At 36.3% G+C, this 19486-nt stretch overlaps 1 protein-coding gene and 1 long non-coding RNA gene across 12 annotated transcripts in view; one reads left to right on the top strand and one right to left on the bottom strand.

The window, feature by feature from the left end:
- The window catches only part of LOC132159875 (uncharacterized), a 164233-nt gene that overhangs the window by 76937 nt on the left and 67810 nt on the right, over positions 1 to 19486 (bottom strand). The gene's annotated exons all lie outside the window — the stretch shown is intronic.
- The window catches only part of LOC132159873 (CUGBP Elav-like family member 5), a 188092-nt gene continuing 171272 nt past the window's right edge, over positions 2667 to 19486 (top strand). For 2 of the 11 annotated variants that reach the window (XM_059569512.1, XM_059569511.1), the window contains exons 1-2: positions 2835 to 3383; positions 18134 to 18216. In XM_059569512.1, the coding sequence (XP_059425495.1) occupies positions 2915 to 3383; positions 18134 to 18216 (552 nt within the window). In that variant the 5' untranslated portion in view covers positions 2835 to 2914. Of the gene's footprint in view, positions 3384 to 18133; positions 18217 to 19486 lie in introns of all 11 variants that reach the window. The other 9 variants (XR_009437912.1, XM_059569508.1, XM_059569516.1 and 6 more) reach the window with 8 other exon arrangements.

The raw sequence follows: 19486 nt of genomic DNA, 5'->3' as shown, positions 1-19486 counted from the left end.
CCTTAAGAGCCGTTTGAAATTTTCTTCTAAGATGAGCATTTTTATCATTTAATTTCACTTTAATGCCAATGAATAGTTTCTTTTCTTTCCCATTAAAGTAAAATAACTGAACATAAACATAGGAGCATGAGAAAATAATCATTTTAGGAGAAAATCCTGGAGGCTTTTGCATCTGAACTCTTCATATATAACTATCTACAATCCTAGAACTCATTTAAGCATTCTTATTTACTTATTTAATTGCTTTATTATTAGTAGTATGCAGAAGATCCTTATGAGCATGACCATGATGCGTGCGCAAGCATGTCAGTGAGCACGGCATCACAATCGATCAGATGCATGGTAAAGTTGCGTTCGTTACTATAGCAACCCCCCTCCATACACACACACACACACACACACATACTCTCTCTCTCTCACACACACACACACACACACACACACACACACACACACACACACACACACACACACACACACACACACAATCGTAGAGGGCCTACATTGGTTAACATTAGTTAATTCATTAGTTAACATTAACTGCCAATCAAAAATTCTTCTGAACATTCATCAATCTTAGGTATTCCAATATTTAATAACACGTTCTGTAGCAAATGTAGCTATTGCTCATTGTGAATGTTAATGCATTAACTAAGGTTAACTAATGAGATCTTATTGTAAAGTGATACCTGTTGGTATCGATATTACAGGTAGAGGACTCCATCAGCAACAGTGTTATGTTAAAACATCTTCATGATTAATTTGATTCTTACAGACACACAGCTTTTTTTCACTTCACAAGACAATCACTGATACTTGTGAATTACTGTGATGTTATTATCAAAGAAATAATCTGTGCTACGTATGTTACTTTTTTTAAAAATTAATTGATTGTAAAGATAAATGCAAATTTAAATTTAAAATCAGCATGATAATTTTTAAAGACCATTTTATTTTTATAAGAAAAATAAATTGGGCTGTACTTGATTTTATACATCAATAATTGATTGTATCATACAAAAGAGCATTACATACCAAATGGGAGCCAGGTAACAAAAATATAAAAATAAAAATAAGAGTTGTGACAAAAAAGTTGCTAAAGATGCAACCCCCCCCCCTCCCTGCCACACACACACAAACAAATAAACACAATTACAAAACTGATTCATCTTGAGATATTGCATTTTTTCTTCTTTCTTTTTTTTATACTGTCACCAATCTTTCTGAAAGGCCTCTTTGAGTGAAGTATTGATCCGTTATATAAAAGTTCAGTGCTACTTCCTGCCATGAGGATCAAGTGTAGATATTGCTCCATCACTTGTAGTTATGAAATTGCTTTGTCTCAAAACAGAGTTCCTAAACACATTGATAATGTCAGTAAAAAATAAATAAAAAACATTGTGTTTCTTTTTTTTCTTTTTTTTCACAAATTCAACATTCACACCAGGGTAGTGATGTGACAGCTATTTTATAGAGCAGCAAAAATACTAATTTCTGATAATTAAGCAACTGTCTGGGACTCTGCATGAATGGTTACATGAAATATGAATGGAAATTGGTACATATTTTGTAGTTATTCAGGCCTAACTAAACAAATTCCTAGTATGTCCTGCAAGAATATTGTTAGTGAAATTTTAAGTGATGTTCTTGTTGCATTTTGTCAATGATGTGAGATCAAACCAGGCCTTCTATAACAACTCTAAACAACAGATTCATTTAAAGACGCTGCTATTCTGACTGATGGAAGCAAGCTGATCAAAGGCCATTCTTCCATGTTTTATAAATAAAAAAAGTACAAAAACTAAATCAAAAGTCTCGTTACGTTTTGTCTGTTTGCTTATGGTACATTCACACAGTTTTGGGGACTGACAACTGTATGACTAATGAGTCTTTCAAGTTGTGTTGTAAATCTAATTGCAAACAAAAGCTGTCTTTATGGACAGGTAGCTAAGGTCAGTTCCCACATGTATTCTCAGAACAGTCTTGAGTAACACTGTAACCATAGTGACAGATAATATCTGCATATGAGATTAATTCTATAATACTGTGTTATAGATAAATCTATGATACAGGTAAGCCTGTCATTTAGCTAACTGTAAGTTACCATAGCAGATAGGCTACAGTGAAAAATTGTATTCCATTTAACTTCAGAATTATATTTAATGGAACTAAAAAGTATGAATTATAATTTACAGTGAAAACATACATTTATTTTTTTTAAAAGCAAGTTAAAATGCCTCTTAAAATACCGTAAAAAAAAACAGTAAGAAATATCCAGGGAAAATGATTTTAATATATTTACTCATGTTGGTTAAGCAATGTACACGTTTGATGTTAAAAAGTATGTTTATTACATCTTTGTTGTCTGCACGTTAATTTATTTATTAGTCATCGTTTATTACTTTAACGGTCTTACTCATTTAAATAGCCTACTATAATGACACATTTCTACATTTAAAACGGCCATTGGTGATAAAATTTAATAATACATGCTCTCACTTAACTACCAGATTGTCAATCCACTTGATGTCCGCAAAATGATATCACTGTTATTATAGTAAATAGTGTATACATTTTCTTTAGTCGCGGATGTGTTTCAGAACTTCAGAATTGTTATATTAATTTACCCGGATGTGGCGTTCCAAACAGAACTTAGTGTTGTATCGCGCAGCTGGGTGAACTTGACCGTTATTTTTGTCCAAAACACGCTTGTATTTAACTCCGAGTTCCGAAACTCAAATAAACCATAAACGTCTAACCCTTTTGTCGTCTTCAGAACTAAACTAAAGTACTCTGAGGAAAACTAAAGTGTTTTCTGTAAACCACGCCGACGGTAGGCCCGCTGGGTGTCGCTCTGTAGCAAGAAATGCCTCGGCGTCTCCCCCTCCCCTAAACATCTCCTCCGAATGTGTGTATGTGTAGCGCCGAGAAAGTAAGTCTGTGTTTCCAGCTGACTGCTCGCTCGCTCTCTCTCAGTGTGTGTGTGTGTTGTCATTATTATTATCCAGTCTGCTCCCAGCTCAGAATGGCCAGATTCACTCAGTCTGAGACAGGAAGGGAGCAGCACCCACAGCCGCCCCATACCGCTTACTTCAGTCCGCTTTTCACTGGACCCGGGGCAGCACCGACCCAAAATCCACTCCTCCTAATCCCGCACCAGCACCAGTACGCTCAGATCCCATTTCCTAAACCCATGAACGGGTCAGAATCCATCTCCATCCATCCGGAGAGCGGCACCATGAAAGACCAAGATGCCATAAAACTCTTTATCGGGCAAATACCGCGGAACCTCGAGGAAAAAGACCTGAAACCATTGTTCGAACAGTTTGGGAAAATCCACGAATTGACAGTATTAAAGGACCGATACACCGGCATGCACAAAGGTAAACGCGTGATTCTCTTAATACGAGTCTGATTCTGCAGGGGTAAACACTATAGGCTACAATATTGTAATTATATATATATATATACTATTGTGCACATTATCCGTTGGTGACGCATGCGTTATTGTAATATTTATTATAAATAATACGTGTCATTTTTGTAATGTCAATATTAAATACATATAGGCTACATACAGTCTGATGAAACTGTAATCTCAGACCCCTTTGGCCACTGTCTTGCACTTGAATAATTTCGAGAAAACTTATGTTCTCAGTTTGAACCTTTGCATTGTTGCTTGTATGAATATTATGTAGGCTATCCCCATCATATAATATGGCAGTGAATCTCGCCTTTCCCTGTGGCGGTATAATTTTTGAACTAGGGCAAAGAGGCTTAGAAGAAAATTTATATTTAAAGAGACTTTCTTTTGCCTCTTCCATCTATTACAATGGGGAATACTCCCAACCACCCCAGAGCATCCAAGCTTGTTCAGTCTAACATCGCCTATGCAGTTCTCGCGAATGAACAGGCGTTTTGACTATGATTATATTTAGCCTATATAGCCCACTAAGAGAAATGTTCGATGTTGTTCAGCATCTTACTAAAACAGAGCTGTTACATGCTCCAAACAGGTGCGCCTGATTAATGAAACACGCATATATAATACTAGAATAGAAAAAAACGTGAAGCTTCACTTATTTGTTGATCATATTTGCACTTAAAACACGTTCGGTTGTGCGTCATAACGAACTACGGCGCGCTCTATATTGTGACGTGACGTTCTAACCGACAATTGACGACGTTGAATACGTCATTCCACTCAAACAAGAAGAACATTAAACCTCTGTTTTGGTATAATCTCGTTCTTGTCATTTATTCCCCTCAAGCGATGTGTGTCGGAAACGGAATATTCGCATTTGTCTTCGTTAGTGTCAGTTACTATTAGGCTTCATTTCAGTGGCGTGTTTATAATTATGCTAATAAGGCTCTATTTGCTCAAGCGTTCATCCACGATATTTGCCCCGTGAGAAGCCTTGCTTAATATGGGGTTTAACTGTGTTGAACATGTCAGAGTAATGAGAATTGCTATATAGCTACAATGATTTCGTGGGCGAGGGTTGTGCGTTTTCATTTGGCTAAATGAAATCAAACCAAACAGTTGGAGAAAACGAGGTAGAATTTTCATTTCGTTCTTAATTTTAGGTTTCTGTGACAAACGGTTAAACTCTAGAGAGGCTAAGCGTGCCAAAAATGTGCCGTTTCAGAGGAAACTTCGGAAAGCTACTTACCACAAGTGGACCGTTATGAAAGCGCGCCAATTATGACGAGAAATGGCACTCGCGCGTCTATCCTTATAAAATGGCATCAGTGGTGACATTTAAGTTGTTATATTATTTGAGGTATTAACTCGTGCAGCAAATAATACAAGACAGAAACACCAGGAAGGATCCAATCTGACTGTTCCTCAATAGTGATGGTCCTCTTGGGCATCGATGGATGTCAAGTCTATGTGAATACACCTTATCTAGTAAATTACTGCGAGCTGAACAGTCCCATCAATTAGACGTCTAAAATATAGAGCTTTACAGTTTGTAGTGCTAAACCCAGAAGATAATTAGCATTTTCAAGCCATTGGGTTCCCTTAGGAATTTCCAATGGGATTTTAAAATCGTGATCTTCCTTTTATAAGTAAAATAAGGTCTGTGGTTAATAATACTTCAGACATTTTGTTATGCATAAATTATATGCAATTATACCTCAGGTGTGGATTTTGAAAAGATTTTGCATATTTTTTTTTAAACCCATAATAATAATAATAATAATAATAATAATATATATATATATATATATATATATATATATTTTTTTTTTTTTTTCAAACCCATAGGTTATTCCCGAATACTTGTAAATTTGCATCATTACCGAATAATTGATGTGTGTGTGTTTTTTTTTGGTGTTTATTATGGCTGGTTCCATACTTATTAATTGAACGTCCTGTCAATGCCAGATTACAACATCATAAACCCAATTGTTTTCATCCCTAAACTGGCTGATTATACTTGTGATGCAGCTGCCTCTGGGACAGGAACCGAATATGAGTTCTAAAGGATTGCACAGAGAATTGGTTCTTCAGGATGGAATTTCTTTTCATCTTATGTATTATTCTACGAGGGGATGTGAAGATAAGAACAAGTCAGCAAATATTTACATAAACTTTTTGTCAGCTTATAGAGATTGTGCAGTCTTGCGAGTAGTCTCAATATGGCTGCATTGGTGATGTAGATCCCAAGGTTGTTTAAATGTTTGGCTAAAATGTCGGTGAGGATGCTAATGTAATTTTTTCTTATCTGAAACGTGACAAAGCACAGCAGATGAATGGTTTGTGTTAATCCAGTACTTATTGGGAAGAGCCTACTGTTTGTACATACGCAATCCACACAGTTTCACTGAAGATAAGTGCAAACCAAGATATTTGTGCATTTGTTTCATCATTAAGTTCTGCTTTATAGGGTTCACCGGACTAAAGGGATAATATGTAGATTTCAGAGTGGGGAGATGTTTCAGCGTTAAGTCAGCTTGCTAATCCACAAAGGGAAAACACAGCATTAGTTTGCTAAGCGCGGTAATAAACCATGACCATAATGACAGAGGAGGATTAGCAACTGTAGTTATTGTCTGAGGTTGCAGTCGTTCAGATCTCTTGGTTTGTCCCTCTACAGTGGCTGCTTCTTTGCAATTAAAGCATGCTGTAGTCATCTTAGCCTGTGGTGTTCAGTATGAACAGCTATTATGAGGTCTGTTCAACGGGCCTAACAAATGCTGTCTCTTGATTTGTATTAACAGGTGAGCTTTTCCCCTTCGGGCTTTTCACCTGTGTTCAGTTGAGCTCAGCATTTTATTAAAGTTTTCTTATTTAATATGGAGTTGGGAATGGGTTTTTTACTCACTGATTTGCCTGCAAAGCTTGAGACACTTGCTATGCTGTATTTGTAATCGTACGTGAGCGTGGTATATAGATCTCTTGCTGCGTTTAGCATAAATAGACTATTGTTGCTTTGCTTTGAAAGCCTCTTACGCACATTTTGCACTCTGCAGGTGAAGATGTCCAAGGATAAGCTTGCACAAGCTTACGATACAAAAGGCATGGAGAAAATTTGAACACTATACACAAACATATACAAGGTTATTTAGACCTAAACCTGATGCTGTCTGATTGTCTGTGCTTAATGCAGCTCCATTCACATCTGCCACTATAGAGTGTCAATCCTTAACTGCTTTCAAGGGACCTATTGTGCTAATGCATTTATGAGGGATTGAGAGATACGATAGACATCTTAGAAATAATCTTATGAAGCATTAAACTATTTTCATTTGTCTTTTCCCATCTGAATGTATTTAACAGCAGGGGTCCTTGCAAAAGCTGACAGCCAAGCTGTAGAAAGGTTCAGTGCGTATAAATGTAAAGCTAACCTTGTTGGACAGTGATTTGAAAAGGAGATTTATGCTATGGTATTTTCAGTATTAAAAAGAGTTAAGCTAGGAGCGAGATTGTTTCAAGGCCTTGCAGAAAAATTACACCACAAATCCCTTATTAATAGAAAGATGAAACATTTTGTATGCTTTACCAGGAACCAATGTTGGGTTCATAGTAGCATTTTTTTTATATCTGAGAAAAGATTTTTAAGTTTATTTTATTGTCTTGTTTTCTAGTAAAACTAGTAAATTGAAAGTGGAGAGTTGTTTTTAGTAACCTAAATGTCTATTAGTTTTGAGACTTTGTAAAAGTTTAAATGATATAAACACATTTACAATTCCCAGTTTTTTTTTCTTTAAGTCGAACAAAAATGATTGTCCACGTGTTTACAATTTTTAATTTTTATTTATTTATTTTTGTCCAAAATGGTCCAAAGCAGTAAATTGTAGTTTCTAACTAAAAGCTATGAGCCCTTTGATGATAATGTTTCATCCAGACTTTCAAATAGGAAACATGTCAACAATTAATAAAAACTGCAACTGGGAGATTTTCATTAGGTTTTAAATTAGAGGAGGCCTTTGGCTGAAATGTCAAATGGCTTCTTTAAAAGTCTGACAGTCTAAAGACGCAAAGATCTGTAAATACTAATACGCAACAAGGCCAATTCATAAAAAATGCAGTGCTTCAGCAGCTCTCCTGGCAGGAACCGTAGCTCTGAATGTCAGGATGAGATGTTCCGTCCTCTATCAGCAAGCTTTGCTTTGAGCTTCTTGTCTTTGAACTGACCACTTATCTCCCCTTTACCTGCTTTTAGATGGACTTTCTTCCATTTGGAAAAGGTTATTTTTCTTTTTAGGTAGAAAATGTTTTTTTAGGCCATTACCATTCATCAGGAGATGGCACTTACAGTAGAGTATTTTAGACAACCCTCTGTGGAAAGAGGTTCAGTGACCATCTGTAACATGTCAGTTTTGTGGACCGAGCATAAAACACAAAGCAAAAGTATTGATGCGCTATTCTAAGATGTTGTGAATCTCTCCCTTGTGACCATTTTTATGGCAAACAATAAGCTTGTCTTCAAATGTGTCATAATATCTGTTGTGTTTGCTAATAGAAAAGACCACCCAATTCCCTCTGTTTTGTGCTGCTTAAACAGATTGCTCTATAATTCAAAAACATTACTCACTGCCATAGGTTCCGATGAAATCAATTTATTAAACATAGTATTTTTTGAGTTAAGCTTAATTGATAAACATGATATAATTAATGTTACTGTTCAGTTAAAATGTAAATTTTTTTAGTTGTGAATATATAAACGTAATATTATCATTATGTAAATTTCATTTTCATGGTTTTTAAGTTTCATCATTGAATATTGCTTAATATGCAGAGTAAAGTAAACCATTTGTTGCGTAATTTTCCCCCCAAAAATAACTCAAAGTTGTGACACTCGCACAGGGTTGTGTTTCCATAAAATAATGCAGGTTGTTGCTTAACTAACTTATGTAATATGATGCATCAATTAACTAAAAAATTAACTAGCTAGTTTCCCAAAACCATAATAATGGGCATAAAAACAGTGTGAAGGAAACATAGCTATAATAACATTAGCACAACCAATGGTGTAAGTTGAAGTCTCTTTGGCTGACCAATGGCAAATGGGGGAAGTGGTTACAAAACCTGTTTGAAAACAGTCATTACCTGCTGAAAATATCCAGTCTTATCTGCTTAGCTTGTCTCTTAGACCAGTCTTAGTGATAATTTTATGATTTACCAATTTATCAGCTGGTTAGATTGAAAAACCAATTGTACACTGGCAATGCAGAGAAACAAGCCTGCATCAGCTGGTGGTTTATTTAGCAAGTTATTTTTTAGTGATGCTATTGGTGAAAAAAATATCCACTTCATCTCGTAAGATGCTAGATTTTCTTGGACCATTTCAAAATGGAGGTCAATTCTGAGGGATAAGGCTTGTTAGTTACTCTTTTCTGTTTACTGTGTTATGCAGTAAACTTTTACAAGGTCAGTCCAGAGGTGCTGTTTTTTATGGAGGGAAAGGGAGAATGACGACAGAGAATGAAATGTATGATACAGAGACATGACTGTTCTTTCCGACATTTCCTGCAGTTGAACTGTTGTTCTGGTTTTTCGAGCTTCCTGAACTAAAGATTTATTGTCGAGAGGAAAATAAATCAACACTCAACACGGTTGACTAATGCGATAGCGATAGAATGATTCTGCTGCCGTTGATGAGAACTGCTTGGAAATATGTAAATGCCTTATTGGAATTTGAGCAGAGAAGCCTTTTTCCACTTCCTTTTGATCTCAGGAAGGAGGGCATGGCCATTATGTTAGTCAGAGAGCTGTGACAAATGCCATGCACACACACAGAGAGAGAGAGAGCTGGAGTGGACAGGGAAAAATGACAGTAAGGCAGAAGGCTAAGCACAATAGATGAACAGACTGAGAGAGATGGAGTGATTGTCAGAACCACTGAAAACAAATGGAGCCTTTAATCCGGAGGCACCGGCAGAGTGACGGGGCCCTTCTGACAGGATGGGAGAGCCAGAACCACCCTGGCAGACAGGAGAGGGTGGAAACAAAAGGATTTAATATGAAAGGGGAGGTGTGGCGGGGCAGACGTGGGACACCACCACGATGTTGAGAGTATGACAAGATAAGACTGTGCATAAGCATCAGGTTTGCATTAGTATTTTTCGGTAAGGGAAGTTCTAGCACGCTAGATCAGTGGTTCTGAACTGGTTTTGCTGAACAACAACCTAACAAAGTATAAAAATTGGTATTTTAATAGTCATTTTCATATTGATAAATAACCCGCAACACAATTATTAATATGACTTAGGCTGAAAATGTTTTTATTTTTTTATTTTAGCTAGTTGAGTATGCTTTCTTCAATGGCTTTAAATGCTTTTTAGCTCACAAAACATATTATGTTTGACAAAAACATCTTTTTTTTTTTTGGCAGAATACCGTAGTTTGATTGGATGCATTGTTGATGTCGTCAACAATAAATATGGAAAGCCTTTTCTCCACACTTTTACAAGTTGATAATGAGTCCAGCTGGGTGGTATTTGACTAGCTTTTTCAAATGGCACAATTTTGCAAAGGATACAATGAAGTTAAAATAGATACATTAATATTTGAAGCTTTGTCATCAGCTACAAAAAAATACAAAAAAAGGAAAACATTTTCTTCATACTTTTAAAAGTTGGTAATGAATCCAGTTGGGTTATGGTTTCTTTTATTTTGTAAAATAATTTCTAGGGAGTTGCGCAACCTGTCCAATGCCAGTTTGACTAGCTTTTACCAGTGTCGGATAATCTTTTGCAAAATACCGTTAAATTTTGATTAGATGTTTGATGATTTGATACATTGATGTTAACAACAAAAATACACACTTTTAAAAGTCGCTAAATAGCCAATTTGAGTCGCTAATTAGCCTTTTGTGTTCACAACCTCTCCATGTCAGTTTGACTATTTTTCGTGAAAAAATATCATAAAGTTTGATTATAGATACATGATGATTTAATGCTTTCACATCAACAAGCAAGCTTTCTCTACACTTGCAAAATTTGGTAGTGACTCTTGTTAGCAGTATACAATCAGAAAGAAATAGTTTGCAACCCAATGGTTGAAAAACGCGCAACAGAGGATTGGTAAAGATTGTAAGAGTTAAAGTTTTATGATGTCCTTATAGTATATTAAGATGTTGGAGATATCAGTAATTTTTTCTTAATTATCTTCTTTCTTGGAAATCGCATGCAATTGGAAGTTGAAATACGCTGTAGAAGAATTTCTCCAGAATCTTTCCCAGATTGCTTTATCGCAGTATTCCTTTTACAGTCCAGAACGTTCTTGAATTTGGTTGTTGTTTTTATTTTAGTATTGAAAAGTGATGCTACGACATGAGCATGGCTGAAAGGTGGTCTGGGAGAGGATGTTATCAGTGAGTTTGTGGGACCCGTCGGGGATGTGCGCAGAGGCCTGCTGCTCAGCAGGGCTATTAATAGAAATCTGTGGTATTTCCGAAAATAGGTTAAGCTGCCACTGCTGGCATCACTGCTCACATGCCAGCCGTCCTCTGAAGACAGAAAGAGAGGGAGAGGAGGAGAAACAGATGTAGCCTACTGAGGAAGTGTCTTTGTTCTGTCGCACCCTTCTTGCATTCGGTGCACCATCAGAGAGTTTTCTGGCTGAGGACTTCCCAGCATGCCGCAAGACACAGTGTCACCGCACCATATTTCAAATTCACAACACAATAGCAGATCTAGAGCTTTTTGAGTCTTGCCATGACAAACAAGTCTTGCATATGTATTAGGAAGCTACTCTTCAGTATGCATTGCTGCCTTTTCATTTTCACAGTTGAAGTAGTCAAAAAATGTACACTATTTATACAGCTGCAAATTTTGTTTGTCATTTTTTAAATATGGAACTGTGATAAATGTTTAATGTGTAAGGCATAATTTCCTTCAAGCACTGACTTGACTTTCATTCATTAGTTCTGAATAATACAAACATAAAATTTCATTTAAATTTTTTGCTGCTCTGGCTCCATGTTAGGTGACGTGCGTACAGTTTTGCTCTGGTACATTGAGGTTGAGCACATTTAAAGGTGGCTGCCTTAATTAAGGTTTACAGGTTACGCAAGCGCACCGATTATATTACAAGACTCATTACAAAGTAATTAGGTGAGGGCAGGGACAATATTGTTGTCTGGACAGTGACTGAGAGAGTTTCGAAGGAAATCAAGCCCTAATGCATTTTTTTTCTCATAGAAGGCAGTCAATGCATTAACTGCATTTTACATAATACATGTTAACTGGAGTGACACTGAAACTGAGCTCTTTCATGAAAAACGTTCACTTGTTGTCATGCACGAATGCTAGAAGCACATATTTACAGTCAGTTTTATTAGCTTCTCTTAGCTACAACACAAAAGACGCTACTCTGTGCAGTTTAGTAAATTGCTTCACAATAAAATGTAAGCATTAAGAAACCAACAATAAAGATTGTTTTCTTTACATCTAAACTTTAAAATTTAAAAAAAAAAACTATTTCTAAATATTTCTAAGGTTACCCATTAATTATTGAATCTTCATGATCTCTTAAAAATCTTAATGCAGATGCAAGTAAGTTTGGAGTAAAATCACAATTATAATAGCGGCACTTTGCACGCACACACTTAGATAATTAAATATCCTTTTTTAGTTACTTGATCAGTGATATTAACTCCTCTTACCAGCAGCACTAAATAATGTAATTGCATTAATCAAAACACTTTGTACAAATTGCAATTCATTACAGTAGGGCCTTTCGCACCATGGGGACATTTTCTTAGTACCAGAACTAATTTTGGAACTACCCACTTTCTGCAGTTTCGCACCACCTGAACTAGATGCGATTTTAGTACCGGACTTCCTTTTTTTGAGAACCAAATTAGCTCCTACTCCGGAGCGGGGTCTAACCAGCACAACTGGTACTAACCGTGGCGTAAGTATTCATTGATTGGCCAGACGTGTACAAAAAGGCTCTCACTCGCCATGATTTAAAACGTTGTTTAAATATACTGTAAAAATTGTGTAGATTTATTAATCTGCATGATCCCTTAAACATCTTAACACAATTCATTCTTGTGTTCGATTCAGTTTCAAGTGCAGTCAGATATTGCGTAAAACTAATATGTGCTTAGAAATAGATTTTGGTAAGTAAAAGACAAAGAGGAAAATAAGTGAAGGCAAAATTATGTCATTATTACAGCTAACCGAAACTGAATCTGTGTGAATCTGTCCTGTTGTGCTCATTTAGACGACCCGTTTCTTCAGTATTGACTTTCAGGGCATGATATGAAAGCAAAAATACTTAAAAAAATATAGATCCAATGATCTAAAGTAGTGTTGCAACATATTAAGTATGACAATACATGATTGAAGCAGCACAGCCTTATTTATTTTTTTATTTTTTTTGAGTTACTGCAAAACAGTTTTAAGTTAAGTCCTTTGTTCTTAGAGCTAAATTGAAATGTGTCAGGAAACAGTGGGAGGTGTGAATGACGGGACTGCTCGTGAAGTTGCAAAGTACTCAGACGAGAATGTGGAGAATGGAGGCACGGAAGCAGATTTAGCGCCAAGACCTTCGCACTTTAACAGGCACCTCACAGTTCAGGACTTGCACACAATTCTAATGGGGGGTGGGGGGGGCAGGTTTGACGGCTCGGCTTTTAATATTAAATAAAAACAGCAAATGGGGGATGTCAGGAGCGGAGGGGAGCAAGCGACACCTTCAATTCAGCTTGCTTAATTACTGCTATGCCACTCTACCTCCTCAGGAAGCTCTACGCTATTCCTCAGACCCACAGGCCTCATGGGCCTCTGTCTGTGTGATTGCTTATTAGCACGGGGGTTAGATGTCATTTCTGTCCTGGAAAAGAGAGGCACGTTTTTGCTGGCGGTAGCTACATTTGACTTTTGTGATTCAGGAGAAACTGTTTTCCAAGACATCTGAAAGTGTGAGACCACCAGTGAAAATGCTCCTCAGTTTGTATTATTAAAAATGTAAATTGAATTTAAAGTTTGTTGCATTTTTTAAAAAACAATATCAGCATAACATAATAAGAAATGTAATTAAAATCAATTGATTAATGCAGTATAAATAGTGCAGAATATCTTTATTGTATCATAATGATTTTTTAATGTCCCAAATGTGAACATTTTGAAATGTATTTATTAGTTTAATCATAATTAATTATAATATTTTAGATAAACTTTTTAGTATAAGTATTGTTTTTCATTATTTAGATATAGTATAATACTTTGCGAAATTTAATTAAAAACAATTCATCAATGCACTATAAATAGTGCACAGTATTCCTCAGCTTGTATTATTCTGTATAATTATAATTATAATATTTTAGATAGATAAGTGTTGTTTTTGCCATTTTTAGATATGGCATAACACATTGAGATTAGATTAAAACAGTTGATTAATGCTCTCTAATTAGTGCAGAATATTTCATCTTTATTGTACATAATGTTTTTTTTAAGTCCCAAATGTAAAAAATACATTTATTTCAAGGCTCAATTATGAAAAAAAAAAGGTTTCCAATTTTCAGGTTTTTGCACCTCACTCCATTTATATGAATTTCTCATTCAGTGATGCATTTCATCAAAAACTATTCACCTACTTATAGAAAAAGGATTATATTAGCTATAATTTTGAAGTTAAATCCATTCCCTACTAACTGTGCAGCTTCCTTTGTTAATTTTTAAATCACATTTGATCAGACAATAGAGATTGTTATCAAACAATGCGGTAGATCATTTCCACACTCCGTCCTTAGGGTGCTGCGTCAGCCTTTTCAATGCGTGATCTTTTTATGTCGAGTTTCAAATAATTTCATCATGCAGCCCAAAATTGCGCGCCTCGTATGCAACAGCAGGGCAGTAATTTGTACATGTTTGGATTCCAATTATGAATTTGTTGGTGCCTATGGGCTGCAGTCGCACTATGCATTAAAGTGAGAGGTTTAGAATTAAAATGTTTCTCTCACTATCTGTTTTATTGTCACTTTTTCTCTCTCACTCTATTCTTTTGCTTATATTACTGGGGCAACTAATTTACTCTGGATATTCTTTGTGAATGCATTGTGAATGTATCCAGTTTGGTTCATGAGAAATTGCAAGATCAGATGTTCGGCACAGATTGAAAAGAGCCTGTCTTGGCGGGAGGATTTGAGACATAACAAAGCTTTGATGTATTTGAAAACACTGCAGAGTTAGTGGGACTGATCCAATAATAAATATGAAAGAACACAAGTGGCTTGCTTGCTTTGTCTGACCCAGCAAGTCATTTCAAAGGGACAATGTTTTGGCCAAGTCTCATTTGTACATTAACTCTTCATGACCTCACATCACCGTCTCAGAGGCCTCATATAGTGAATTTTGTTTTTTAATTATTAGAATTTAGCTATTAGTATTTGCTAGTCTTTAAATTGGCATCTATTGACCTTAGCCAGCGTAAATGGCTCATTTAGTTGGATGCAAATGAAAACAAGGCTGCAAGGGACTAAAGTCCAAGTTTCTATTGTTGTGTTCTTGATTTCTAATTTAACCGCTGACAAAACACTGAAAAAAAAGATGGTTTGGTTTATAAAAAATACATGTAACCTAGTGAGAAAATATGACATATTGAACTGACCGCTTTCTTCACCACCATTTATGTTTGCTTTTGCAACAAGTTACTATGACTAAAATCTGTAGTTGAGCAACAAAAGTTCACAGAGTTATAAGCTACTATAAAACTTATAAGGGTTAACGTTATTTATTTATACATTTTTTGAGCTGAACCAGTGGTGTGAGTTTGGATGGGACTTTCTGGTTCTTTGACTAATAGTAGATAAATGGTGTGGGGGTGTGCGCTATTTATCGTCTACGATAATATCATAATTGTTTTAACGATGTGTGGGTATATGCAATAAATAATTAAAAACATGTCTTGAGAGTCCAAAAACATTCACTGTGTGATGAAGCTTATTAGACTATAGTTAGAATGCCCTTATACCTCAAGAAAAAAAAAAACTCCTTTATGTTTTTTTAACTTGTGTTTTATATTTGTAATTTATGATATAGTTAGGCAATCATAAAGTAAGAGTGACTTTTTGTTCACTCAAAAATGAAAATTCATTAATTACTCACCCTCATTTCATTCCAAACATGTACTGTAAGAACTTTGTTCATCTTCGGATCACAAATTAGGATATTTTTGATGAAATCAGGGGTGACAGCAGTGGTTAAACCTTAATTTCACAATGCTATGAGAATAGCCAACTTTTTTGTGCAAAGAAAACTAATATGATTTTATTCAACAATTGTTTTCTTGACGAAGATGAACAAAGGTCTTACGGGTTTGGAATGAAATGAGGGTTTACAAAATTGTAATTTTTGGGTGAACTATCCCTTTAAGAGAGGGCCTTGCCATAGCCTACTGGCGTTTTTAGTGTCATTTTTATTTATTCATGACAGGCCTAAACCAGCCAAGCTTCCAGGACAAAAAAACATTGTTAAATTATCGTCATCAAAAAAAAATCCCCATATTTCGAGAGCAATTTTAGCAATTCTGTTTGGTTACATTAGTTAAAGATATACTTGGTCTTTTGAACGTGGGTGAAGAAAGAGAAGGTGTCAAGGCAGAGAAAGCAAGACGACTGAATGCTTTGTAGTAACTTTCACATTTACAAAACTGTGATCCTCACATTGCAGTTTGATTGTTGCCTTCGAGTTTGTTATATTGGGCAAATCCGAGACTTTACTTTACTGTAAAGACATCTACCAGTTTGCACTGTTAATGTCACAAAACACTAATGGGCTCAGGGATCTTCTTCCTGCTCTGTGATACCTGTGGCAGAAGGGTTATATAATCGGGTGTGCATATGTGCATGTTTTTATGAATTCAAATTTCTGTCTGGAGACCCAAGAGGCTCAGAGTTTCTCTTCCTAGTTCTCCGCCACTGTTCGCCTCTCTGTCAGGTTGTCAAGGGTAGTCAGGGCTTATTCCAGCCGGCCGAGAGCCTCGGACAGGGATGGCTGGCTGATCTATGGACTTGCTCAAACACACACACACACACACATAAGCACACGTACGCAGAAACACACACGGGCACATCCAGTGTAAAGCGGACTGGACAGGCTCCCCCATGTTAGAAAATAGACTGTCTGTATTTAGCTTGTCTGCAGGGACTCCTCGAGGCACCTCTGGCCCTGTCATTGTAAGGGACGCGGAGGCTTTGTGCTGGCGAGCGGTGATACTCGATAGGAACACAATGTTGTGGGTGGACTTGAATCTTGAATTAAATGAAGAGCAGGGCATCTGGTCTTTCTTTTGGTCTCTTGATTCAAATGCTTGCATACAGAACCATCTTAGGTCTGCAGCCTTTTACCTAATCTCACTTTCCCAGATTGCTCTGCGTGTAAGTGAGTTAATGAAGGTAACGTTCTGAAACTTACACTTTCACTGTTCCTCAGAAGTGGAACTGACCGACCCTCTCTCAAATAGGGTCTTAATTCATTAGTTAATTTCAGATTGTAGATCTTGTACTTGAGGCTAGTTTGCGATTAGTTGTGATTAGAGAAACCAAGAACCTGTGGAATGTGTGACTAACTTCAGTCTTGTGGTGGATGCTACTTAACTGAAGTTTTTAGCACTTAATAGCAATTTTTTCATCACCCTGTTTTATGCACAATTTGAAGTATCGCATAAAAAAACGAATGATGGAAATGGCAAATATCTAAAAAAAATTTTTTTTTAACATTTTTATGCTCACTTGAGGTGTTTTTTTTCTTGTGTGAAAAAGGATTCATGTAAATAATGGGGGATGGAAACGCATTTTGCGAACAAGTTCCTCCATGTGCATCAAAAAGTCATGTGACTTTGAACTATGGGATGGCATAACCTGACTTACCAGTGGACTGATCTCAATGCACAACTTCTAAAAAGTTGTTATGGACATTCTTAAACACCCGAGCGAAGTCAGTCGTCAAAGTATTTCTGTGTAATTGTCTTACATGACTTCATTCCCAAACAAAAGGCATCCACATACGAAAGCAAATTATCATATTTATTGTTTCGTCTGCTCACTCTGAGGTGCAAGTCATTTTTTATACATGAAAATTACTATGTACAGCTGCTTCTACTTTTCTTAGTAATATCTAGTGTCGGTTTTTAAGGAAATGACGATTTTGTTTCCTATAACTCATTGGATGGAAACAATGTTTTATTGGAAAATGCTTTATACGATATAAAAATTTTGCACAAAAGTTAAATTCACAACTTTGGATGGAAACCCGGCTAATGTTTTGTTCTATCTAAAAAATGTTAAGGTCTCTGCTGGAAAAAGCCGGCTTAACTCAGACTAAGCTGGTTTGGATGGTCTGCCAGCCTAATCCATCTGGGTTTTGGGCACTTTGTAGTCGGTCAGCCTGGGGTTCCATCTTAAACCTGTCAAAACCAGTTTAGGCTGGTCTAAGCAGGGTTTTTTAAAGCAAAAGTAGCACTTTGAAAGTCACTTTGGATGAAAGTGTCTGCTCTGAATTAATAAATGTAAATGCTTTTGTCGTGATTGTCTGGCCACTGTTAGTTGCTACAGAAAGCTGTTTGGTTACTTCAAATGACTTTGGCCACCTGTCGATATCAGGCAGTATTGAGTTCAAGACCACTCTCTATCCAAGTAATTGAAAGTCTCCTTTCCTTTTTGTTACACAGGCTGCGCGTTCCTCACCTACTGCGCCCGCGAGTCTGCCATCAAAGCCCAGAATGCCCTCCACGAACAGAAGACACTGCCGGGGGTAAGTTTACTGCCAGCCTTTCGCCTCACCTCTTTAAGAGGGCCGCCATGCTAGTCAAAGCTAAAGCCGTATGTTTTAGACAGAGAGCTAAAGCCTTTGGAGCAGAAATCAGTCGATAACCCAGCCTTTTAAGATCAGGCTTTGAGCCGTTTCATGGTTCTTCTCCCCGGGGACATTTGCAAGCATTGATCCGATGCTTTCAGCGCAGGGCTTGGGGATGCAGTGATAGCAAATGTCAATTCATTTGTTCTCTCAATTTTTTCCAAACTGCTCCATTTACGCGAAAAGCCAGTGTGTCATTGTTGCCCTGTTGCACAAAAGTATTCCAGACGCGCAAAAATAAACATAGCGGGGTGCAGCGAGAGCGTTTCCATTGAGGGTTGTGTGCTCCTGAGGATGGCTGGCAATTGCGACGTCATTCAAAGCACAAAACACACAAGGAGGTCCAACAGTAGTCTTTCTGGCTATAAACAGCCATAGTGAATGGTGTAACAATGGCATGTTGTTGCTATGCAGCCGGACAGACATCTCCTGAAGGAACCTGCAGGAAACTTGGATTCACAGGGAGAAATGTAGATGCACCAGTACCATTGCTTTTGTGCCTTTTTGATCCTTTTTTTGGCCTCTGAATAATGACTTTATTTGTTTATAGCATGTTTTGTTTTTGGTTTTGCTTTGCTCTTTTTTTTTTGTACCTTGCTTTGATTTTTTTTGTTTTGTTTTATTCTTTGCTTTGTAAAATATTGTATTTTACTGTTTTTTTTATATTATACATTATTTATTTATTTATTTGTTTGTTTGTTTGTTAATTTGGCATCATAGATGGAGATAATGCACCAGCAACATTGCTTTTGTGGTTTGTCCCCCTTTTTTGGACATCTAAAAAAGGCATTATTTGTTTGTCTATAGCTTTATTTGTTAATAGCATGTCACGTCCTGTTTTTATATTTTTTTGTTTGCTTTGCTTTGCTGTTTTATTTTTTGCCTTGCTTTGCTTTTTTTGTTTTATTCTGTTCTTTGCTTTATTTTATAAATTATTATATTTTACTGTAAAAATTATTATTATTAAATATATTAAATATATTATTATTTTAATATTACATTTTATATGATTGTTATTATTATTTTATATCAATTTGGCAAAATATGGTACCAGCAACATCTTTTCTTTTCTTTTCTTTTTCTAAATAATGTCATTGTCTTTGAGCAGCTGCCAGAAAATGAGCAAAGTTTGACCATGTAATTTTTTGTTATGCTTTGCTTTGGTTTA

This window comes from Carassius carassius, chromosome 16 (genome assembly GCF_963082965.1).
Source record: "Carassius carassius chromosome 16, fCarCar2.1, whole genome shotgun sequence".
NCBI classification, from domain to species: Eukaryota; Metazoa; Chordata; class Actinopteri; order Cypriniformes; family Cyprinidae; genus Carassius; species Carassius carassius.
This window is presented reverse-complemented; position numbering and strand designations above follow the sequence as displayed.